The sequence below is a fragment of the Apodemus sylvaticus genome, chromosome 15 (genome assembly GCF_947179515.1).
Source record: "Apodemus sylvaticus chromosome 15, mApoSyl1.1, whole genome shotgun sequence".
Lineage (NCBI taxonomy): Eukaryota > Metazoa > Chordata > Mammalia > Rodentia > Muridae > Apodemus > Apodemus sylvaticus.
In genome coordinates, this window is record NC_067486.1 from 1,417,661 (window position 1) to 1,444,322 (window position 26,662).

General features: G+C 43.3%; 1 protein-coding gene across 1 annotated transcript in view; it reads left to right on the plus strand.

Annotated features, from left to right (window-relative positions):
* The window catches only part of Dscam (DS cell adhesion molecule), a 690,093-nt gene that overhangs the window by 604,167 nt on the left and 59,264 nt on the right, over positions 1-26,662 (plus strand). The window contains exons 22-25 of the mRNA XM_052159081.1: positions 889-1,022; positions 20,820-20,973; positions 23,706-23,823; positions 25,683-25,846. Of these exons, the coding sequence (XP_052015041.1) occupies positions 889-1,022; positions 20,820-20,973; positions 23,706-23,823; positions 25,683-25,846 (570 nt within the window). The remainder of the gene's footprint in view (positions 1-888; positions 1,023-20,819; positions 20,974-23,705; positions 23,824-25,682; positions 25,847-26,662) is intronic.

Sequence of the window (26,662 nt, forward strand, 5' to 3'; positions counted from 1 at the left end):
GATGGAGTGTGTGGGGTGTGCATGTGTGTGTGTGTGTGTGTGTGTGTGTGTGTGTTCACACAACCAACAACCATGTTGCCTTTCAATAGGAACTGGAGGCTTTGTGCCCTGTGAGTATATCAGCCCTGCCTAGAATTCTAAGACCTCAGAATATAGGGTGTGCCTGTGCAGCTGGTGTGAGCCAATAAACAACCAGCGTTGTGTATCCTGTCATGCTCTTAACCCCTCACCTTACTCCCACTCTTACCCCACCCTCACCCTCATCCTCACCCTTCTCTCCAACCTCATCCCCAACCCTCACTCTTGCTCTCACTCTCACCCCACCCTCACTCTCATCTGCAACCAACCCTCTCAGCCCCAACCCTTAGCCTGACCCTCAGCCCCAACCCTCGCTCCCACCCTCATCCCCAACTCCCACCCTACCCTCATCCCCCTTCATAGCATGATAGTTCACTTGAGGACAGGAAGATTTTGACACTTCAAAGGATTCTGACATTCACTGTCTCTCACCTCTAGTCCCTTTTATAAGGGCCCCCCAGCCCATCTGCCAGGTCTTATGTTCTTTTCTCTCTGTCTTTCCCAATTTTCCTCAAGCCTTGAGGAAAGTGATGTAGATATCCCAAGTGGCTGGACACTCTATGAAGAGTGCCTTGGTTGCCTTTTTTAAAGATCCCATCTCCAAGCAGTGACATCTGGAATCACCAGAGTTAGGGCTCAATGTATGGATATGGTTCAGTTATGAGGACACACTGAGACCCTAGACACTGGTCTTCAAAAAGCTGATCCTGGAGGGGGGCTAGGCCACTGAACAGTCACTGGAGGAGGGAGTGTCACCTGGCAGCCACGGGAGGCTACATTTTACCCTGTGACTAACCCTGGATTTTCCAGTTCCAGGTCCTCCTGCCGGTGTCAAGGCAGCAGCAGCCTCGGCCTCCATGGTCTTCGTGTCCTGGCTGCCCCCCCTGAAGCTGAACGGCATCATTCGGAAGTACACAGTGTTCTGCTCCCACCCCTACCCCACCGTAAGTGGCGAATAACCAGTTGCTTTCCCAGCCTCTCACAGGACCTTGCTGCAGATGCTCTTCCTCTTCCCTTGTCTCCCTCCCACTCGGCCTTCTTGGTGGTTTTTCTTGTCATGTTGTCTCCACATGCAAAGCAAAGTCCTCATTTGCACCTCACTCCAGAAGACTCCTGCTTTATTATGCGGGATGCGGTCGCTCTCCTGGAGCCATTGTTTATCTGGCAGCTTCCCAGGCACTGCCAGCAGCTTATCAAAATCCAAGTGCATAGGCTGTAATTGTGCCTTAATTGATAGTCAGAGGACAGCACCTATTGAGTGCACTGCTAGGCTCCACATTAAATGTCCTCTGTCCTTCTCCCCCACATGCTCCTGTCCGCCCTCCTTCCCTGCCCTGTCCCACACTGAGAAAGCACTACAGGACTACCCCTGCTGTGCAAGGCAGTGGGGACCTATGACTTCCACGAAGGCACCGAGGTCAGAATACACACCATTTAAGACTGGGCTACTTATTATTACTACTGTTTATGATGCTGGGTAGTAACTATTAACTATCAGCTTCCGTGGGCAGACATCAAGGCATATCAGAAAAAGAGGGAATTTGGGAGAAAGGAAAATATAAAAATAGCAATTCAGATTTACAATGTTTACATGGAGATTTTAAGGCGCTGTCAAAATGAAGGAATCATGCCTAATCCATCTTTGTGTCTCCTGATCCTGGCATAAAACTTAAAAGCATGTAGTCAGGCTACGGAAGTGATTCAGCTGTGTTTTTGTCACTCACAGGGGCCTGAAGTTTGGTCCCCAGCACCCACAAAAAAAGCCAGGCATGGCAGCACAAATAATTCCAGCTCTGGAGAGGCAGAAATACTCTTATCTTTGGAACTTAGTGGACAGCCAGTCTGATTGAGTCTGTGTGCTACAGTATCCTCGTGGGGTTTCTATTGTATGCACCCTGGCTAAAAGGAACTTGGGGAGGAAAATGGCTCTTTGACTTATACTACTATGCCACTGTCTATCACAGAGGGGAGTCAGAGCAGGAACTGAAGATGGGAACTATGTTCTCTTCCTATGGACCTGAACCAAAATCCTATAGCCTTTGTCCCATTGCAACTGGCTAGTTTTCATGGAACCTAATGTCTCAAGGCAAGGGTCAGAACTGCCTTCCTCCATAAGACTGAAGGATATCACCAATTCATTTACTAGTCCTTTCATTAAAGGGATGTCTTTCCCAAATCTAAACTCTCTTGGAGTATTGAACCTGAGGTCTGATGTGGAAACAGCACAAGTGGGTAGGAGCCAGGGGACTTATGTGTGACCAGGGCAGCTGCAACCCCTGCTGAGATAATCATGAGTGTGTCCTGTGTGCACTGCCACCCACCTCTGCCCTGGAGTACAGGATCAAATCCAGGACTATTGGAGCTGGAATCCAAACTGTGGGTTCTTTATCTGTCAAGTATGCTTTTACCAGCCACTGAGCCCCTCCCTCAAATCTCAGAGAGCAAAGCTGGACTTCTAGCATGAGGGAACAGAATATTTTCTTGTCATTGTGTTTCTCTGTGAGGGTAGGACATGAACAGCATCACCACAGCTCCTGACTTTAGCATTGGCCCTAACGTGTTTATAAGTCTGCAAAAGAGAGAAAATTATCTCTGACGGGCAGAACACTCACTGTCCACTCAAACTGCTTTGCTATTTCCACCCTATCCTCCCATTCATTCATTCAGCCATTTGCAGCAAGCTGAAGGATACTGGCAGAGCTCAGAGAACACCCCCAACTGACTCTCACTTCCTCAGACTGCTCCACGCCTCTAAATGTGAATGCCAGTCTGGCTTAGTAATAGTTGCTTATAGTACATATGTGCTAAAAGTTTTATGAATACACAACAGGGCCGAGAGAAGTAGCTCTCTCAGTAGAATATTTGCCAAGGCACAAGGACACCAGATCAATCTTGAGAAGCCATATAAAAAAGATAAGCATCACAGAACATGCTTGTAATCTCTGTGTTGGAGAGACAGAGACAGGCATGTCCCTGGGGCTCACTGGCTGGCCAGCTAGCCAAACCAGCAAGTCCTAAGTCCAATGAAAGGTTCTGACTTAAGAAATCTACATGGACAGTAGATTGCACTTGAGGATTAACACTGAAGGTTGACCTTTGCCCTGTGAGGGTATGCACATGTGTACACACACACACACACACACACACACACAAAATAAAAAGCTGGTGATGTGATATATGCCTACAATTCCAGCACCAGAGAGAGTCTGAGCTAGGAGAATCATAAATTCAAGGCTACCTGGGATATATAGGAAGATATTGTCTCAAAAAATGAAAAAGGAGAAAAAATCTCACTACAGGTATAAAAATGTGGTGGTCACAAGGTGCCAAGTTTTGTAGGAAGGGGCAGCAGTCCCATGATGCCTGCATTGAAGTGGAGCAAACTGAAAGTGCCTTGCTCCATCTCTACAGCCGCGCCTCTGCCTTACTGTGAATGTCCATGGCCTGCTTGTTTAAAACAAAGATAATTAATGATGTCTTTATGGGTCAAGATGAGAGGGTGAAGCTTTATAAATATTACCTGTTAGTCCATGTTCATACAGAAGTAACAAAAAACTATTAATTGCTGAAAGAATTTTTCCTTTCTTTAGTTTCTTAAGTCTTGTTTATTTTAAAAAAATTTTCATAGACTATATTGAGTATATTCTTTGACTTCCCTAACTCCCCCCCAGATTCTCAAGACCACACATACACACACACACACACACACACACACACACACACACACACACACACACACACACGGCGGGGGGCGGGGGGAAGCTCTGTGGTTGATATATCCAGTGGCACTACACTAAAGAATGTGGACTTTTGCTTTCTGAGAAGATGTAATTGTGAATGGTTTCTTGGTTGGACTTTATGCCCACCTCCCCTTCTCTGCCCTAGGATTTTTGGCTGTCTTTAATCCATGCAGCAGGACTGTGTGTGCTGCCACTATCTCTGTGAGTTCATATATGCTTCAGCCTTGTTGTGTCTGGAAGACTCTGTTTTCTTAGAGTTATCCACCCCTCTGGCTCTTACAGTCTTTCCTCTTCCCATCCCACATAGATCTCTGAGCCTTGAAGGGAGGAATTTAATAAAAAAAAAAAAGTCCATTTAGGGCTGAGGGCTCTCTGTACACTGTCCAGTTGTGAGTCTCTGTTATTTATTATTTATTTAGCTGGATGATGTTCAACTTGCTTCTCTTGCAAAGGTCTCAGGTTCGATTCTTAGCACACACATAGCACCTCACAAACACCTGTGACTCAAGTTCCAGAGGATCTGATGTCCTCTTCTGTCCTCCATCAAGCAGGCAGGTGGTGCATAGGCATACATGCAGGCAAAATACACCATCAGGATGTTCAACCTGATGGAGGTTGAACATTGAAGTGACCTGTGGGTATAAAATATGTCATCAGGAGTGGTTCCATTGCTGTGTTAATTTGGAAGAACAGTAACAGCATTTTCCAGGACCCATGACATGTCTAATCTCATGTTCTTGGCCTCATCAACTGTATCAGGTGTAGGACCCATCTCATGGAGCGTGGTTTGTTATTTTAGTGACATTTGTACCGCTATTACTTCAGTGGGCATATCTCATAAGTAGGGTGTTCTTGTAGCTCACAGGGTTTATAACTGGGTGAGACTTAAGATTCTTTTCTCCTCCAGTAGCATTCTTAGCAGCTTTTAGCACTGTGGATGCTAGTCAGAAAATAATGTTCCTTTTCTTTTTGAGACAAGAACATTGCTGCTATGTGTAATAATGGACAGCAGAGGGCAGCACAAGCTCTGATCATTTTTCTTGTGCTTCAGTCTGGTGGGTTTTTTTGCCCCCCTTGAAAGGATTTCATACTTGAATGTAGAACATGGGGAGATAAATCAGGACATGGTGTGCCCTCTAATTTGATCTTCTTTTATGAGTCCCCTGGCGCAGCTCCTCAATGATGTCTCCCCCGCCCCACAAGATCCTCAGCGCAGCTCTGCTTCTCACTAAGACCTCCTTAAAAAGAGGCTGTTCTCTAGTACACATAACACCTACTTAACAATAGACAGCTATATCACTCTATTCTCCCAGCTCAGATCTGCAAAAAACAACATCACTAGAGACCTTGGATATAGCCAGACATGTCACATTATCTGTAAATTAACCAGGTTTGTTCTCTGTCTGTTTAAAAGCAGAGCTAATAAAACATTCATCCACCTCAAAAGCCCACAAAATGCACTGAGACACTAGCCTTCCAACCAGGGAGGATGACAGCACAGCCCTCTGTTCATATAATTGAAACCTCAGGATGACAGCTATATAACAACAAAACACTAATAATAACTCAAACACTATTATGAAAACTAAAGACCCAAAGAATTGTGATAACTTTTAACAGTCTTATATAAGGGGCTAGAGTGATGACTCCCTGGTTAGGAGCACTTGCTTCTCTTGCAGAGGTTTCAGGTTCGATTCTTAGCACCCATATTACAGCTCACAAACACTTGTGACTTAAATTCCAGAGGATCTGATGTCTTCTTCTGGTCTCAAAGCGAACCAAGCAGGCAGATGGCGTTATCACCTGAAGCTAAGTGCACATTTTCATATCTAACTCTGATAACCTTTTAAAGAATTATTTATTATTATATTAATACTCTGGAATTGTACATAATGTATTTTGATTATATTTACCTGCCAACCCAACTCCTTCCAAATCTATTCACTTCCTGTCCCAGTCAACTTCCTGTCCTCTTTTTTAAAAATCCATTGAGTCCAATTTGTGCTACCGGTACTCTTGGGTGTGCCCCCAGCCCCTAGAGTGTAATCTACCAACAGGGGCCACACCTTTAACAAAAACTGACTCTCCTTTTCCCAGCAGCTACTACCTATTGCCACTAGCTCCTCAGATGGAGATGGGACTTTGTGCTAGGATTTTGTCTGGCTTTGGTTGCATGCTGTCCCAAATGCTACAAATTCGTATGGGCAACTGTCAGGTCACATCCAGAAAACATGGTTTCACTACAATTATCTACTACCTTTGGCTTTTAAAGTCTTTCTGCTCTCCTTTCCATGATGATCTGGGCCTTTGGAGGATGGAGCATGGTATAGATTCCCATTTAGGGCCAGGGTTTTTTCAGTCTCTCATTCTCTACACCACCATCCAGTGTTAATCAACATTTACTGCAAGAAGACATTCCTCTGATGAAGGTTGAGAGATGCACTAATCTCCAAGTACTACAATAATAAGTTATTAGGAATCACCATAATACTATGCTAATGTATCAGAATAACAGCAGTAGGTAGGCACTCTCCTAGGGCATATGGCATATCTAGCCAGAGGATCTTGGCACCTCCTGCCATGGCTTCCATCTTGTATAGCACTGAGTCCTATTTGTCTGATTTCCTAAATGCTAACATCCTGAGCAAGAGGCCACTTCCAATATGGCAGACCCAGCTTGACCTGGCTGCTTCACCCTTCCTGTTTCCTGGCATTGTTAATATTCTAACCATGTTCTTATCTTCCAACTAGAATCCAGACTTAGGTTTGATTACTTGTCTTTCACTCCTAATCAGATTGGCATATTACCAAATCACCGACTCATCTGTTTAACATGCAGGAATGAATAGAACACTACTCTACACCATGCACTGAGTCAGGTTCTGGACTCCTGCCTCAGCAGAAGCTAGAATATGCTGCATGCAGCCAGGCTGTGCACCAGTCGTCTGTGCCAGCAAATAGCTTTCCTCTCTCTCATGCTCAGGGACATTGTGAGTTGATATCAACTCAGCTCTATGTTACATTCACTCCAGGAAACACACAGGCAGGTCTTATAACAGAGGAAACAAATTCTAGAAAGATTGATGAGAGGGATTAAATGGTTCTCCAGAAATCACTGGCAAGATATCATTTACAGTCTTAACCAGTGAGAAGGACCCCATCTGATGCACCATCCGAGCATGTATACAGAATTCCCAGGGAAGGCAGAAGGTGCCAGGGCGGGGTTCTGTTCTGGGAAGTATAGATGAGGACAATCCAGCACCATGTACAGTACACTGCAGTGTGGAGGAGCACAGGTGAGGGCTGTCTCCTCAAACAATGGCCAGAGCCAGATTCTTGGGAAATGAGAGACACTGTTTCCTAGAAAATCAGGAATAAGAACAGGGATGTAGATCTGGGGAGAACTTGAGTTGGCAGAGCAATTGAAGATCTGAATTTTGATCCCCAACTCTCAGGTAAAAAAGCAGGGTGGTGGGATGTATCTGTAATTGCAGAATTAATGGTTACAGAGAGATAGAGACAGGAAGACCCCAGGGGCTGACCAGTCTGGTGTAAAGGCTAAGCACTAAGTCCTTGTGACAGGCTGTTTCACAAAAATAAAAGAGATCCCAAGGTCCACCACCAAAAGTTGACCTCTGGCCTGCACAAACACATGTTCTATTCACACACATGCATGAGTGTATAACCAGACTTTATACACACACACACACAAAGGGATGCTAAGCAGAAGAAGCACCCTGGCACCCTGAGAGTTCTCTCTCTACAGAATCTTTGTAAATGATGGCCCTGGCCCCTACCTTCAGTGATGTACATTTTAATAAATAATATTTATATCAGTTACTTCTGATAAGTGCCGTGGTGAGAGCAACCATACAGCCACCCTTAACTGAGCCTGAAATGGAGACAGTGCAACTGGCCAGCGTTGTCTAGCTTCCCCCCAAAGCCCCTGGACTTTTCTGAGAAGTCAGGCTCAGGGGCTTCAGTGTTCCCCTAGCAATGGTGTCAGGCCACAGTGCTATGGCTTTGACCTTGTGCTTTAGTGCGTGTGAATGAGAATGGCCCTGTAGACTGTATTTAATGAGTCTGTGGAACGGCTTGGGAAGGATTGGGAAATGTATATCCTTGGTAGGGAAGCTGTGTCACTGAGGATGGGGTTTGAGGCTTCAAAAGGCCAAGACATTCTCAGCCCCCCCCCCAGCCCCCCAAGCTTTCTCCTTGCTGATAAGGATGTAAACTCTCTGCTACTGCTCCAGCACCAGGCCTGTCTGCCTGCTGCCATGCTTCCTCCCATGATGGCCATGGACTCCAACCCTCAGGAATATTGAACCCTAACTAACTCTTCATTTTTCAAGTTGCCTTGGCCATGGTGCTTTGTCCAGCAGTAGAATACTAAGACAGTGCTACCTGCAGGCTTGGCTTGGCCTCTACTCTGTGGTGCTCCACATGGACACAGCTCAGCATCCACTCAAGTAGAGGAGTCACCGTTCGTCTCTGAGATGCCTAAGAGATAACTGGCCGATATAAGTTTTGTAGATTATGACTTTGAGTCATCCAAGGGAGGGTAAACTGCACAGTGACTTTTCCTCACCAATACAGGAAAGCATTCTGCAGACGCTGGATGCTTTCTACACCCAACAGATGAAGGCTACATGCCTGAGCCATTCCGTGCCTGGCATGGAATCACTCCGTCTTTGTTCTCCCACAGCGATCTACCTGTGGGTCCCTTTGTTTTCAGACAGCAAATCTAGAAACTATGTTTCCATCCCAAGTCAGGTGAAGAATAGATCTTTGTGCTTCATTTATACACCTGCAATTTACCAAACTTGCAAGACCTTTGTTGAGTTTTCTTCTTGATACAGACATTTTCCAGGCCCTCTGTACTCACAGGAATACACATAGCTCTAACCTTTAACATCCTCCCACTGAACACAGGGCTGTAGAGAACCTGGGAATATTTCATAGAAGCAATGACACATATAAGCACACCAGCCATAAGAAAACAATTCTGGTTTGTAAAATCTTGTGGGAACTATATTCTGGAAACTTCCTTGCAGACTCCTCTGTGCTATATATCTAATTCTAATGGATATGATTCTAAGTCTTCTGTATACTTTTCATGTATAATGTGTATGTGTTGTATGTGTACTTGCATGTAAGAGTGTGCATGTGTGTGCATGTGTGTGTGTGTGTGTGTGTGTGTGTGTGTGTGTGTGTGTGTGTACTTGTGGAAGCCATGGGTCAATGTAAGATGTGAATTTCCCTCTACCTTACCTATTCTTTCTTTGTGAGACAGGGTCTCCCACTGAACTCAGATCTCCCTAGACTATTGGGTGACTTGAGACTTCCTTATTAGACTATTTGAATGGCTGGCCAGTGAGATGCTGGGATCTACTTTTTAAGGATTGCAGATATTACATGAACAGGCATTATGTGGGCGCTACAAATTAGAACTTGAGTTATCATGCTTGTGCATCAAGAATTTTATTGAGCTCTATTCCTGGACATGAGTTTTAACTTAAAAGCTCATTCTTCAGAAATGGACTTTTTTGCCAAGCATTGAGGGAGCACATTGGAGGCAAGGACAGGTAGAAGCAGGCAGATCTCTGTGAGTTCAAAGCCAGTCTGGTCTACATGGCCAGTCCCCTGCCATCCAGTCTCAAAAGAAAAAGGACAAATAGACACCAAACAAACAAAAAGATCTTTTCTTACCCCCAAATCCAGCCAATCAGAGTATGATCCTTCTGTGGAGTCTGTTTCATAGCTTTATTTTAAGATCATCATCAGTGGCCCTTGGTGCCACTGGACATTGTTGAAACATCCATTTGCCATGATAGGTCAGAATGCAGAACCTGAAGGGTAGGGATTACCTTAGCTGTGGGAATCCCAAACCCAATCTTATAATTTAAGAGTCAAGAGTAAAGTGTGTGTGCAAATAGTATCTGTGGGGAAGCAAGCCTAGGAAAATTCTTCTGAAGTCCAAGGTCATGAGATAGCTCATCCAGCCTGTGAGATAGGCTTCCAACGTTAGTTCTTCAATGTGGCTTGTACTCAGCCTAGAAGGCTGTATATTCTAACCTGAGCATTCATTTCCTACAGCTCCCTTTACTGTCCATGGAATAGAATGCCCTTTAAAATCAATTTTTAAACAAGTTTTAGGTAAATAGGCTTGGGGTGTGCCTCCTTCTATGCCAATGACACCATCATGCACTAGGCCAGGCCTGAGGTCTATTTGCAACAGCAAGAATCAAATGATACCTTACATTGTCATCACTGTTCCCTGAGGCCATGGTCTGTGGCAGGACTCTCAACCTTGTATTGACAGAAGGGTCTAATACTGTCCTAGCTTCATGCCCTAGACATCTTCTGTCTGCCCGTCATCAAACTATGACCATCACCATGGTTTGGCTCAATTAAGAGTAATGCAAATCCGTATTAACCCTTTTCAGAGCTGTATATTATATTATGCTTAGACTGTTTATTATGCTTAGACCTTTGTCATTACTAAGAATAACCATCACTGAATTTTTTCTCTTCTGCGTGCCACTAAGCTTGTTCTTTGTGCAGAAGCCACTGAATTGGTGACAGCCATAAATGAAACTAATAGCACACCTTTGGCAGATAGGTAATTAGGGTGGCAGGTGCTATGACAACGGAGACAGGAGAGTATAGGACGGCATGTGGTTAGAAAGAACCTAGGAAGAGAAGAAGCTGTCACATCAGTTCCAACAGGACAATGGCCTTGAGTCTAGGCAGTCTCTTTCATGTTGTTTCTGGATATTAAGTTTAATTCACTGCCAGGTGTAACATCAATTCTTTCTTAGATTTGAAAGTCTAACATGTCAAATGTGTTGTGTTTGAAAGACTCTGTAGAAAGCTACCAAAAGTTATGTGTGTGGCTCCATAGCTCCAGTGATATCAGGAAGACACAGAGGGACGCAGAAATGGGCCAGGGTAACACACCTGCCTTTAATTTAGTCAGTGTTACCACCACTGCCAACATGGTCTCCATGACCTCTGCAGCCTCCGGTGTTCAAAGTTCTTTGTGCTGACCATCATCTTAAGGAGATGAAAGTAGTAAAATAAGATGCTGATGGTGTCAAAATTAATTATACATAGAATTTTTTTTTAAATCTCAAAACCATCCAACCAACTTCCTATCCTGATTGGAATGCAAGCCATTTCTGCTTCTAAACTGGAAGAATTTCATGCTCTGGGGGTACCATTCACAGTTCCTCCATTAAAACAGCACTGGCTTCTGTATTTTGCTTTAGGAAAGGCGTTTCTTTCTTTTCTTTCTTTTCTTTCTTTCCTTCCTTCCTTTCTTCATTTCTTTCTTAAGTCACTGCTAAGAGTCCATGAAATCTGAGCTTTCTAGACTTTAGAAACTAGGAGTTAATTATCAGATGTTATGCCCTTTAAAGTACCTCATTTCTTTGATAGAATTGATTTTTCATTAAAAAGTTAATTGAAATGTTTTTAAGTGGGATAATTTTTACATCCAACAGACAAGGCAAATAATTCAATCTGAGAAAATTGTGACATGCAGCATTTTCCTTCAAATTCTGATCATTTCTAGATCATCTGTAAACTCACCTAATACAACAAGCATTTCCTTGATATGTTCTAGCTACTAGTCAGTGGGTGCTGACCCCACAAAAGACTGAGGATTGAGAAGAGCGCCTAGAGAAAGGGGTGAGGCAAAGCTGCCCCCCTTAGTAACCTTGACTCCAAGTGCTGGCAAGACCAGAGCCCATAGCAGAACAGAGGGGAAAGCCATAGGAGAAGAATAAACTAATGCTACAGAAGGACCAGCATGGAAGAGTAGAGATTTTCCTAACATCCAGTAAGCTAAAGAATAGAGATTTGGGAACAGCAACTGTTCCATAAAATATGTGATTACAAGAACTATCAAAAAACTCTAATGCCCCTCAATGCAGCTTATTTTATGTTAATTGCCTGTTTGAAAAAGTGTCCTACACACACAAGGGAAGCAGTGATCCAAACATCCAGAAGTAACTGTGAATGAAGGCAGGCAACAGAGGCCATTCTTAGACTGACACTGGAATACTGTAAGGCAGAGTCCTTCTGGCAACTCTACCATCTTTTAGGAAATAAACATCCTAGTTGTACAGGAAACCAGGACTCCACCCAGGAGACCCAAATGCAGAAAGCTGAAGTGGTTGAAATATCAGCAGTGTGGATGTCATGCAATTTATGGATTTATCCCAATGGCTGTGTTTTCTAGGCTAGACACGATTGGGGAGGTAAACATGTCAAAAGTCCTGTAAAACTTTGCTATAAGTATATATTTAAAACAAACACAGGGAACTGCCGTCCCTCCACCCCCAGATAGCTTGCTGAATATTAATTTACATCGTTGGTTGTGACAGGGAGAGTTTTAAAGGAGGAACTCTGGATGGTCTTATTTCTGGATTCCTGTAAGAATTCTCAGAACCCTGTCATGCCTCATTCTTAATTAACCCTCTGTGTGCTGCATCATGGTCTTAACCTAGAATCTCCAGGCTAGAATAAACTCAGTAAATAATCATGAGCCCAAACTGAGTGATTACAAGTTGGCCATCCAACACACGGAGCTTTGGCACTGGTTCCCTTGCAAAGCTGAGAGGTTACCTGTAGTTACCTGTGGAAATCAGAAATAGCTGAAGCCTACCAGAGATAAGACAACGAATTCAAGAGACTAACCAAGCAGTTTAATATACTATTCTGCAGAAAGGGACTCTGACATAGCGAAAAGACAGAAATGGACTACTGGCTGATTAAGTGCAAAACAATGATTATTTTTATTTTGTTTTTTTAACTTTTCTTTTAAAAAAATTTTTAATACACTACAGTTTGATCATGTTTCCTCCCCCAATTCTTCTCCGATCCTATCTACCTCCCTACCCACCCAAATTTGTCTCTCTCTCTCTCTCTCTCTCTCTCTCTCTCTCTCTCTCTCTCTCTCTCTCTCTCTCTCAAAACAAAGAAAACAGAACACATGCAACATGCTCCCCAAACAGAAATCAAAATCAGCAAGCAAAAGCCCACATGGAGACAAGCCAAACAGGGTCCCAACACTGAGAGGGAGAGGTGGACAAAGACTCCCCCAACTCTAAAGGAGAAACTGTCTGTGATCAACAGCTGCTAGGAAAGGGAAAATCAGTTTCACCACCGGAGTCTCACTTGCCACTTTAAGACAGGATTTCTAAAGTCCTCTCTTCCTATAGGCTGAGACTTGCCCCTTTCCAATTTGCCATCTCATTGGTTTAGGACACTGAATCTTACCTAATGAATAATTTGGGGCTGGAGATGCCCCCCTTTTGATTATGGCCTCAGTCATGTACCAAGTGGTTGCTTCTGAGGCAAGCAGGTGCAGCCCACAGCTAAGGGAAAGAGGTGTGAGCTTCCTACTCATCTGTAACTCAGATGAACTCTGAACACACCTCATACTGAAAATGGGCAGTCTCCATCTATTCCTTACACCACATAGCCTACTAGGACTTCTAGACTCTGTGTCCCAGCTAAAGGAATTGAATTGGGGGAACACATGGAGTGTAGAAGGAGATGGAGCTTTTTTAAAAACATAAAAAAAGGAAAGTGCAGGGGCTGGAGAGATGGCTCAGCAGTTAAGAGCACTGGCTGCTCTTTCAGAGGTCCTGAGATCAAATCCTAGCAACCACATGGTGGCTTACGACCATCTGTAATGGGATCCGATGCCCTAATTCTGGTGTGTCTAAAGACATACCATATATGGTGCTCATATATGTAAAATAAATATGGCTGGAAGACCATTTGGTCTTACAGGGTGTTCATATATGTAAAATAAATAAATAAATCTTTACAAAAAAAGAAAAGAAAGAAAAAGAAAAGTGCATTTCCAAGAGAGGGGTAGGGCCCAGAGCTTCAGAAGGGTTGGAAGATAATTGGCCTCACCTCACCTTTACAGGCTGTTTCTACAGTGAGCTTTCTCATACATCTGCACAGCCCTGGCTTTCCTATACACACTCTGCTACCTGTCTGCCTTAGTAAAGCTTCCCAGTCTTCCTTGCTGCCAGCTGGCTTCTTAATATACTAATCCCATAGCCTTCTGGGGCCCAGAGAACTTATATAGCTGCCCTCTGATAGCCTATAATTCTTGACACACTTCCCTAAGCAGAAATCAAAATAAGCAGGCAAAAAAAGAGTGAACTCCCACACCCCAGTATACAGGTGTTTGTAGGGAACTCATGGACTCCCACAGTGCTAAATGTAACCACACTATTTGAATGAGGAGACCCTAAAGTGTGAAACCTCAGACAGAATACCAGCCTCCCCTGGGGGAATACCATGGGCTGTCCCTGTCACACGGATTCACTTAGAAAAGACTCTTGTTCTTCTTCCGTCTCCTCTGATGGGCTAAGACCTAAGTATCTACTTCACATCATCCGAGAAGTGACCTAGTGACAAGGATAGATTAATTCTGGACTCTGGTAAAGTCAAGATGTTTAAGCTTTTTAGGTGAAAAGGGGGGCAGCCTTTTCCTGAGATGGCCAACAAAATGACAGATGCAGAGCCATTAGCAGCCTGATTCCCACAAGTCTCCCCTGTAGCATCCTGCTGGGCACAGCGGAAGTAGACCCCTTTCCCATGGAGAACCAACATGGCGGCAGCCATGTGCAGGACCCAGCACTCTGGGAAGCTTGGACTCATCTTCCAGCCATACTACCCAATCACAGCAGCAGCCTGTTCAAAATCAAGTCACTCTTCAGGCATATAATAAAATCTAGACTCTTCAACCCTGTCCTAACTCAGAATTAAAAACTCAATAAAGATCTAAGGGAAGAAAAATGTTTAGATGCTTGAATGTCTTTTAAATCTTGTTAGATTCTTTAAGATGTTCATGATTGATACAAAGTGTCTTCATCATTCCCAGCTTCACTCCTGCCTTCTAATACCCCAACACATCTCCCTCCAAACTTTGTATCCTTTTTCTTCTATCTTGTTTTATTATTTAAACCCATTGAACCAAATGATTGCCGCACACATGTGTTTGAGTGTGGGAGCCCTCCACTGGGACATGGAACTCTTCCAGTAGCCACTCCTCCTACCCCAGCAGCTCTCAACTACCAAAAGCTTCTCAGCAAGGGATGGGGACTCATGAGCCCCTCCCCCATCCATGCTGGAATTCTTAACTGGCTTGATCTTGTGCTGGTCTTCCACAAGTAACCACAGCTGCTCCAGGGGAGTTCATGTGTGTAACGACCCAGATCCTTAAATGATTATTCCGTTTTTATGCGCATAAGTGTTCTATCTGCATGTACATATTTGCAGCACTTGTGTGCCTGGTGCCTGTGGAGGCCAGAAGAGGGCATCTGATCCCCTGGGACTAGAGCTACATGTGGTTGTGAACTGCGATGTGAGGGCTAGGAACTGAGTAGTGCTATCGAAGAGCCGCCAGTGCTCCTAACCACTGAGACATCTCTTCAGCTATGACCACTAATTAAATATTTAAAGTATCTCCACCACCTCTCCACACACTTCTTTGACATCATGGTCTATTAACCCCTGAGATAGTACATAGTTAGTCCCATCCACAGCCCCCACCCCCACTCTGCTCTTCCCTTCTATCCTGTCATGCTTCAGAGGGAAGCCCTGATTTCCTTTCTGTCCCTCCGGGCTCTTCTACATTTCAAAGTCTTCAGTGTAACGACCACTGAAGTGTTGGGGAAAATCTAGATGTAAAATCCATCTTCTCCCATTGGACATCCCCCGTATTCAGAAGGGACAGTCATGCAATAGGAAAGCATATGAAAGTCAGCAAGCTGCCTTGGGTGACACTGGACTGTTGCAAATATGATATCTGATAGAAAATGATTGCATTGTAAATTCAGTCACCGTTATTATAACACATATTAAAATATTGTAGAACATGTTTCCTAAGGAATCAAGATGCAGCATACCTCTTTAGACTAACAGTTCTGGCCAAGCTGTTCACTGAATGGGCTTCTGATTATTTTTCTATTTTCCTCCCTCCCTTTCTTTCTTTTTTTTTTATTTTTTTATTCGATATAATTTATTTACATTTCAAATGATTTCCCCTTTTCTAGCCCCCCCACTCCCCGAAAGTCCCGTTTCTTAACCATTACTTCTTCTAAAGGACTAATCCTGATTGTAACCACAATCCATGGCTAGTTAAAAACTAGCATGACATCACTTCTGAGGGACCCCATTGTTGGAGGTGTCTCACCTATAGGTCCCTCTCCCAGAAGTCCTTTTCATGGCCGTCTAGGGCCCATGAATGGGTATCAGTACCCAACCTACTCTGGAAGTGATGGAAGCCATGTGGCCGGAAGGGCGAGCCCCTGCCCTTGTGGCCTTCACATTTCAAGTGTGGATCTCTGAGCTCTGTGTCCTTCAGACTCCAAGCTCAGAATTTCCTTGGAGCTCACAGCTTCCTTCCTAGAGCTAAGAATGTACACAGTCACCTCTCAACAGGACATCCCTGCTACTGACTCTCTTCTAGAGCCCAGGATGGGTGAATAGAGCTCACCAGAGCCAGCAAGTGACTTCAGTCATCAGAATAAACAAATGACCTCAGTCACAAAAAACAGCAAGTAGCCGGGCCAGAACCAGAAAGTGGCCTTGGTCACCTCTCAGTAGACTGCATCTTTATAGTCACTTTTTTTCTTTCTGGCTATTGCTCAGATTTTAAGACATATTAATCACATATTCAGTTACAGACCCAAAAGATATTAACTGATCCTTCAATTGTATAAATGGTTTCATTGGCTAGCCCCCTCCCCCCAAAGTGTGCCTAAATTTTGTAGACATCAAGAAAATATACAGTGGTAGAGATATTATGTGAACAACTTTCCCAAGGACCATTAGGAAATACTGGATATCTAAACTCTTCTTTTCCAGTTGATTCCTAGAGAAATGTCATGCCAATTAGAGGCTTTCAATGCAGAGAAATTTGTTTTTCCTTTTCTCCTTTGGTTCTTGGTTAATCTTCTGTGTAAATGGTAAAGCAAACAGAGCTGCATAAGAAATGATTTTTTTTTAATTTCTGATTTAGCCAAGTTTCCTGCTGTGGGCAAAACATAAATGTGTATTTTGGAAGTAAAGATTAATTACCCCTTGTAGACAGAATGTGGACTGAGTTGTAACTAAAAGCTGTATGTTCGCTACAGGAAATCTTTATGTGTATATATAATGCCTTGATGAATGTTCAGTAAAGGCGTTGTTATGATATACACATCCCTAAGCCTTGACACACTAAAGCTGGCAACAGCAAACCTTTGGGATGCACTCCTGTATGGTCTCAGTATTGGATTTCCTCCTCAGAGTCTGGTTTACAAAGGAGAGAGCCAAATTCCCTCCAAACATCTGGAAGTCTAGGCATGGATGCCTTATGAGGAATGGAGACAGTGAAATTCCAACATGTCCACCCAAGTGTGTGTTCAGGAGTGCTGTACAGCTGATGAGAGAGCCCCACAGGGGCCCAATCATTTCTCGTTGTTAGTCCAGAACAATTGACCTGCAAGCTAAATATCTGACTATGAACAAGACTCTGATACTTTTCACTGGGGGATTATGGGATTGGCTGGACAATAAAGAGATGCTGTTAAACTAGTGCTAATGTCCTCCCTTCACAGCCGGCCCAGCCCCTTCAGGTGGTTGTAATATTGAGCAGGATGGGGAAAGTCCATCCAGAGTTTGTTGTTCATAACTGACTCCATGGAGTGTGAAGAATCAGATCAGAACGGAGTTGTTCTCACCAAGCCCATGACGCTGATGTTCCTTCAGTTTGGCTTTATGTATTCAACACCTTGTTATTAGGTACATGAGTGTTCAGGATTATTCTAGCCTCTTGGAGGGCTGACCTGGCTTTATGTACTCAAAGCCTTGTTATTAAGTGCATGAAGGTTTAGGACTGTTCTAGCCCCTTGGTAAACTGAAGCCAGTGCCAAATTGGCTTCTTTATCCTATCATTCCTAAAATGTTTTATTCTTGAATCTATTTTGTGTAATATTAATTTTGATGATGTTACTACAGGATACTTTCTTTTTATTACTCTTTCATTGGCTATTGTTTTCTTATCAGGTGGAATAACTTTGTGTTTAATTCAGGGGCTCAACCTCATTTGCTTAATGTGGTTATTGCTGTGATTAGGTTGAATGTAGAATTGGTGCTACTTGATTTTAAGTGTCTGGTCTGGCTGCCTGTCCTTCTTGCTCTGTTCTTGCCTCCTTTGAATGGCTTAAATGTTTCTGTAATTCCTGTTCAATTTTTGCACGGGGAACATTGGCTTTGTTTCCCTCCTCAGGCTGAAATTTCAGTGGTTTCTTTATGATTAGCCTCACTTAGCTTTCAAGAGACACTGGCCATCTTTACCTATAGTAAAAACACTTCCCAGATCTACTCACACGGCTTTCCTCTGCCACTCTCCACTGCTGAGCCATTGCCCTGTATTAGAAACCCATGCCAAACTGTTATTTTTAACTAACAGTGATCCTTTAATGAAATTTAAATAATGAAAACTATTTTCTAAATAAGCTCTCATTTGGTTCCTTTGAACATCATGAAAATTAACTTGGCAAAAGTTTCATCTTGGGATATTAAACATGGCAAACGCTTTCTCTGGGCCTCTGAGTTCAGTCGTATATTTGTCAAGAATCATCTGAAAATCAAGCTCACCTGGGAGACAGGACATGCAGTTTGGAGTGAGGCGAGAGGCAGGCAATGTAGAGCAGACAAGTGCTTGTCCAGGCATCTGAGGGCTCCACCTTTGTGTGAACAGGACCACGTTTTCTTCTCTACGCAGGACCCTAGTCTATGTCTGTTAGAGAGATATCTAGTCTTTTAAATATCTGGAAGGGTTTTACTTTTAATTTTGGAAAATGTTGAATATATCGTTTGGTTGCTTTTCCCTTTGGTTAGTCCTACTCTTCTCTTGCTTGGATTGGCTTTGAAATGGCATCTGAGGCCAGTCTCCTTGTTAGTCCACAAAGGCCCTGGGTGTCTTTAGGATTGCTTCTTCTGTTGCTGTCCTGAGAGGTTGGACTATGATCTATCTGCCTTGCTGTTCTTTATATCCCTTTATTTTTCTGGCTGGAGTTGAGATTTTTGGGTCTCTGGGTCTCAAGCTTGGAACATTTTCAGAGTTCCTTCACATTTTCTCTGTACAGTCCCTCCTCTTCCTTTACTAGCACACAGACCTGGTACCCTGATTGACAGTTGCCTGTAGCTGGTGTGTGCTGTTATTTTATAGTCTTGTCTTTGCTACCCATGTTTAACCTGTTATGATGACATAATACTACAGGTTTTCATAAAATATGATCTGCTAACAATCTCATCTTCTGTGGGTTTTTTGATTTTTTGATTTTTTGATAATTTCACACAATGAAAGAAATGTATTTGCCCTCCATTTTCCCCTTCAGTTCTCCCCAGACTCCCCCACATGCCCTCCCAACTTCATGTCTTCTTTTTCTTTGATGACCTGTCCAAGTCCAGGTAGTGTTGCCTATAGGTGTGTAGAAGAATACTATTTCTTTTAGTTTAATAAGCACTTTCATGCCCTTTACCTCTCAATTTAATCTCTTTTATCTATGAAAGTATAACATCACTGTAAGATAATTATAAAACTACCTTACTGACTTTGCAGAAAACCAATCCCCATTGATTACGGGTCACTTTGAATATATATAATTATTTTTTCCGTGACTCATGACTTCTCTATTTTGGAATTCCTACAAGTATTTTTATAACAGCTTTACCAAGAGGTCTTTTACACAGCACAGATCAGATGCCTTTGAAGTGGGTGGTTCCGTGGGTTTGATGTGTTCACTACATCCTGTGACCCTTACCTTTTTCTCACATGAGAATGATTGTATCACCCTAAAGGGAAAAGCTGTCACCTATGTGCTCTCTTTGTCCCCGACAATCTGTCTGTTTGCTGGCTATGCATTGTCTATCCAGGACATCCAACGGAGAGAGCATTAAGTGATAACCTATAGGAGGCTTCTTTCACTTGGCCTGCTTACGGTGCGGTCCATTCTTCTCTGTGGTTGAATTAATACCGCATGGAAGGAGCAAAACAGTTTATTGATCCGCTCATCTACATAACAATGCCTATATTGTTCATATACACCGAGTTTCTATTGGATGACAATGGGGGCTCTGCTTATTTGAGCAGTAGATAGTCTAAGTCCTATAAATATTCCTTACTTTCCCTCTGAGATGTGGTGGTTACCTAGTCATTTTACCTCTCCAGTTCCTGATTTTGTGGCCTGTCAGGCCAGACTAGACTGCTGTTGAATCCTAAGCTACATATTGCTCGCTTTGTAGGTAAGAGCCTATGTCCTAACCCAGTGCTCATGGCCGTAATGTCTAGTGTCATGAGCAGGCACTGAACTCAGTCCTTGTGAGTGCTGAGTTCTGATCTCAATGCCTTTTGGGTGGCTCCTCTCCTGCCCTGAGGAGTTTTCCATACCCATGTGTGTGCAGATCTGCTCAAATAGTGCCCACATAGAACCTCCTCAGAGCTCCAGAATCCCCTCTATGTCTATCTTTTCCATTTACAGGCCTCAGTTCTGTCCTTTCACCTTTCTGAGACTGACAGGTTCTCCTTACCCCTCCCCGAAACCCCTTTCAAAAATTAAACACCCGTGCAGGTGCAGTCAGCCTTGCTGGCTGCAGCCTCTGAGATATTGCCATCCCGTCCATTGAACAATGAGCAAACTTTTAAAATACTATTTTATTGTGTTCTATGTTCCTTGATGACCAACAATAAAGGGTCTTATTGCTCCTAGGGTGGGTGGTCATCAAAGGGGTTGGAGGTTAACATAGGACCACCTAAATTTACCAATTACAGTTCACATTGAAAATCCAGTCCTTTAGGGGGTGCTTGGTGATGTGGGCTTCATCTGGTATGATCAGCAAAATGTTAGTAAACATTCTTTTAAGAAACCATAGTGCCGCTTGCTTCTGTGAGTGATGGAACATTTCTCTCTCTTCTCACAGGTCATCAGCGAGTTTGAAGCCTCTCCTGACTCATTTTCCTACAGAATACCTAACCTGAGTCGTAATCGGCAGTATAGCGTCTGGGTGGTGGCAGTGACTTCTGCCGGAAGAGGCAATAGCAGTGAGATCATCACTGTGGAGCCGCTAGCTAAAGGTACACAAGCCACGTGAGCCTCAGTGGAAGGGCCTATGGCCAACCGCAGCTCAAGGGTTGTTAGACTCCTGCTTTATCCAAAAGGAAGCGTGTGGTCATCATGTGTCAGTGGTCAGGCCAGGCTCTTTTTACCAACCAAGAAAGAGGTTTCTCTCATGGTGAATGCAATACCAAGGGCTAATCGATACACCGCTAAACATATGTTTGGAAGAATTAGTGAAAATCACTACCTGCCATTTTTTCCAAGGAAGCTCTTCTTCAATCCAAATCAGGTTTATACTTATTAAAACTGCATACCTATTATAGAGTGTATGGGATTTAAAATGGTACAGATGTAAGAAAATCATTAGTTGTTGAAGTAGCTAGTTTTCATTGCTATGATAAAACACAATGACCAAGGAACTTATGGAGGAATTTATTTTGGCTTACAGTTCAAGAGGTAGGGGGAGAGGAAGAGGGAGAGGGAAAGGGAGAAAGAGGGAGATGGTAGAGGGGAGGGGAAAGGGAAAGAGAGAGAGAGAGAGAGAGAGAGAGAGAGAGAGAGAGAGAGAGAGAGAGAGAGAGAGAAATGCATCCACTATAAGGGTGGAGATGCATCACAGTATACAGCCAGAGAGCAGAAATCTAATAGATCCCATCTCAAACCACACACATGAAGCAGAAGGACTGAACTGGAAGTGGGGTGAGGCTATGAACCCTCAAATCCCACCCCAGTGGTATCCTTCCTCCAGCAAGGTCCCACCTCCCAAGGGTCTGATAAATTTCCCCAAACAGCACCTCCAACTAGGGACCAAACCTTCAAATCATGAGTCTGTGAGGGAAATTTATCATACAAATCACCACATGGTTCATTTGCATAATGCCTCCCCCCACAAAACCTTAAGTAGCAATGATATTCGAGTCAGCAAGCAACCATAAATCCCTCTGTGTCAGCCAGTTCCCTTGCCCCATCGTGATAGTAGACAGGTCCTTCAAAAGTAGGCACAACCATAGTGTTCTTACTGGTGACTGCTGTCAATAACTTTCCAAAGTCCAACTAGATCAGCCTTTGCAATGAACCTGCTTCCATGAATCATAATCCCAGTTCTATAGGCAACGCCTCTTGACTCTGGATTGGAAATATATAGTTCCATTATCATTTCTAAGAATCCTGAAAAAACAGACATTCAAAGATTCTGACTTTTACCTTTACAAGTGCTTGGTAATGTGCTTATTGACTTAGTAGTTAAAAACCAGGCAGCTTAGAATGGTGAGGAAGGAAGAAAATGCTATATATTCAAATACAGGAAGATGAATCATTAGTTTAACAACTAAATTGGAGGAGTTCTTGTGTACTGTACTCTTCAGCCATGATACCCACACAACTAGAGGGCTTCTTGTGTGTGTTGGACTCTTTAACCATGATATCCACATTCCTCCTAACACTGAGAGAACAGTAAAGTTCACAGAAAACATGGGCTGTGAATTCTGTCCTGTGGAATAAGTGAGGAACTACAACCAAACACATAGAATGGGCAGAATTCCTGCAGGTACCTCCTGTCTCCAGACAATCAGAGTGAAATAGCAATGATACTACATACAGTCAAGGCTCAGCTGAAAACAGGCTCCTTCCATAGGATGGGACCCATCAGGAGAGATTTTATTGTGGCATTTCATCGGTCACTGGAGTGGCAGCATGCTGCTCTGTGGTGGTAGCTGCTGTGCACTTGATGATCCCTGGCACCGCTAAACAAACAAGTAATTATTTAAATGCCTATCGTACATTAGGCATTACCTGAGATACTTAGCTCAGGGGGGGGTTGGGTTGACTATGGGAATCAAATCTTCCTAAATCTTGGCAGCAAGGCAGAGTAACAGCAGGGCATCCCTGCCCTCTCCTTTTGCCAATATAACTCCCAAGCTATGAACCATGCAGGGATCCCAGCAGCTCTAGTCCCCTTTGTGTGGATGCAGAGTCAGCTAGAAGCTCCCTCCTTGTGATCTCTGTGCCTGAATCTAACCAGGCTGAACTCCTACAAGGAGAACCCACCCCTCCTTCCTGCATCCCCAGCCTCCATTGCATGTGCAAGCCTACTGGCTCAAATAAAGAAGAGCAGCCTCTGCCTTGGGGTTTGTGCATTAGGAAATGGTACCTGGTAGATGGTACATGTGGGAGTTGTTTTCCTTGGAAGAACTATGGCCTGGTTATCTACTGGTCCTGATAATCACTGATGGTAGTGGTACTGGGTGAATCACTGTCCTAAGCCAAATGTCCCCAGAACTGTCCCTTTTCCTTAAAATATATAAAGATCAAGCTGTGTGGGGAATCAGGCAAAGTATCATATAGCCAGTAAATAGCTTTTCCCAGATTTACTTCTTCTGGCCATTGGACTTGATGTTTTATGTTGTCTATTCTCTCAGATATTAAAAGTATATTTTAGTGTGCAGTTTGGGGGCCGAGACAAATCGCTTCATAAAGTGCTCTGAAAAATAATCACACTCAGAAAACACAGCTTGGAGTTGCCTGGCTTATGGATGCCGAGTGTTTAATATACTGCTCCTATTTGGTTAGTAGGAGAAAAAGAGGCTGTGGTGGGGACTTTCAGCCACGAGCATGTCCTTACAAGGCAAATCTCTTAGACTGCAGACACTGGAGAACAGCATTGACAGCTGCGGTGTTAATTGGCTCTGGAGGGCTGCTCTGTTAGGGAGGCCACCTCAGCTCTGTAACAGTCTTCCCTTTGGTGTTGTAGCTCCTGCACGGATCCTCACGTTCAGCGGGACAGTGACCACTCCATGGATGAAGGATATCGTCTTGCCTTGTAAAGCTGTTGGAGACCCATCACCTGCTGTAAAATGGATGAAGGATAGGTAACCAGCAACCCAATGTATGCCTTCTTAGTGAGCCCTTAGCCAATATATCAAGCAGCCTTATGGACATCAGGGTTAAGAGTGTTTCTTGTAGTTCACGCTCGCTTCCAAACTCATGGTATAATTAAGGATGATCTTAAATTTCTGCCCCCCACCACCACCTCCATTTTCCTGGTGTGGAGATAACAGTCCTATGCCATCATGCCCAGTACAGTTGGTGTAAAGCATCAAACCTAGCACGGCCGTGTGTGCTAGACAAGCACTCTACCAATGGAGCTATATTCCAACGCCTACTTCATACATAGTAATGAAAGCTGAAGAAACCCAGTGCTCCACTGAAACAAGACAAAAAATAGTACCCCATACCTACTTTTGAGCATTCTGACTGTATCCGGAGAAACTGCTTCAAAGCATGTGGTTTTGATGAACTGTATGTATCAGTCTTCTATCAATCCAGACCCCGAAATTCAGGAAAACACTTGTGAGGAAAGGAGCCAGACCAACCAAGCATCACCGTGGGAGTTTGCACTGTGGGCATCACTGGGGAATGAAGACGCAGTGCCCAAGTTATCAGGAACTTTACTAGCTCTCTCTTCTTTTGAGATAATGGACACTCTAACCTAAGGCACAAGCCCCAGGAAGGAATTTACTTAAGCAATGGAATTCAGGGGTTGGAAAGATGGCTTAGTACTGACCTTGCAAGGGACCTAGTTTTATTCCTAGCCCATATGAGTTATGAGGCACTGGATAGTGCCTTATAACTGCCTGTAACTCCAGCTCTGGGGAGAATCTGAGAACCTCTTGCCACCATGCGCACCCCTCTCCCCACGTACATAGAACTAAAGTAAAGTAAGAGAACTAAGCTTCATGTAGATCCAGCACGTGAGAGGCTAGAGCAGGAACACTGCCATGTTGTGAGGCCAACATGCCGGGCCACATAGCAAGACCCTGTTTCAAGAAAAAGAAATGAAACCCATTAGGACTTGCCTGACAGAAAAGCTGGTTATCCATGCTCAATATTGATTACTATAATAATAACCTAAAAGAGAAAGGGAAGAGGATATGGTGAGTCCTGTCCACGTGTCTCTTGAACATGCTTTATCTCCAGGCAGGGGAAGAAATTAAGATATAAATAGAGGCTGAACATCCGCTAATGTCATGGAGATTTAAAATAGCAGATTCAGAAGGGTGCCTATTTCCAAACAAAAGCACTTACAAGCTCAAATGATCGAAATAATGGGTTGGACCCAGTGAGCAATTTTCTCATTGCATTTTAAGTTGGTTAATCCAAAGCAAATTCATAAGCTTCCTGGGTCAAGCTGGCGCTCTGCCTTACCTAGGAGTGACTCCAGAGGTCATGATGGCAGACACTTCACAGGAGGGTCAGCTCCATGCTCCCTCAGGATGCCATCTTATCCTGTGCGTGTCAAGTTCATTAAACACTGTGATTTTTTTTTAATTGATTGTAAGCCTATGAGAGATCACAAAATTTGGTTTGCCACATGTGGCTGACCCCTCTGCCAGCAAGAGAGTTTCTCACAGGGAGAAAAATCTCCGACGCCAGAGTTGGGGAGTAAAGAGACATGTTAGATATGACAATAGTCATGGGCTTCTGGCCACTAATGAACGAGATTCCTGGCCATTGACACAGATCTAGCCTTCTGCATGATATGTTTTCTTTTAACCTCTGCTAGTCAGTGGTTTGGTCACATAATCACAGCACAGTTATCTCATAATGCAAAAATAATTGAGGTTGCAGTTTCCTATTTGCTCCACAGAAAGGCTTGATGCTTCTTGCTGACCTCAGCTAATGTGGCTATAATTTCTCTAATCTGTGCATTTTTCTTCCTGTGAGGCAGTAACGGGACACCCAGCCTGGTGACGATTGACGGCCGTAGGAGCATCTTCAGCAATGGGAGTTTCATCATTCGGACGGTGAAGGCAGAGGACTCTGGCTATTACAGCTGTGTTGCCAATAACAACTGGGGATCAGATGAGATCATATTAAATTTGCAAGTACAAGGTACAAAGCTGGGTGCCTCCTAAATGACCTTGAAGTATGTTTACCTTACATGCAGATAGCAAAATTAAGCCAACTCAAAAAATTTTGCTATTTTCATTTTGTAAAATAGCATATTTATTTTGGAAAATATAAACTGAACTAATCAAAGAAATTTGAGAAAATTATTTTTTCTCAAATATAAGATGTCTAGTTTATTATTTCTGTATGTGAGCACCTCTGAAAAAGTCTTTCTTGCTCAACTTATGCATGGTTTACACACACATGTGTGACCAGTACAGCATTAAGTCAAAGGAGTTCTCTGAATATTATCATTTAAGTCTGCTAATTAAATCAATAGACAATGAAATATCTTGTATCAACTACAAAGTTAAATAGCATGACAAGAGGCTTAGAGTCTCAGCTAGTCATAGATTCACTGATTAAAGCTCAAAGCTTATTGTTATACTTTGTATTTGATGCAAGGTACTTAGTAACTTATTGTTATACACAAAATATATACAACACTCCTCAAGGAATATTAAATTAGTGTACAAAACCCACATGGGCATTAATTGAATTCAGATTTAGTTGCATGAGGGATATTTTATTAGAGAAGAAATTCAAATGCATGCTTCTTTGGATTCAGGTGTTGTCATGTTAACAGATCACAGCAAATGAAAATACCATCAATACTCTTCTGAGTGAGATGGAACAGGGAGGGGCAATACCATATGTTCCAAAAATACTGTGAAATCAATTTTGGGTTTTGAGTTAATTGAAGTCAGGAGAGTTCCAGGGAATTGTTAAAGCTACCATTAAATTATTTTTCTAAGTGGA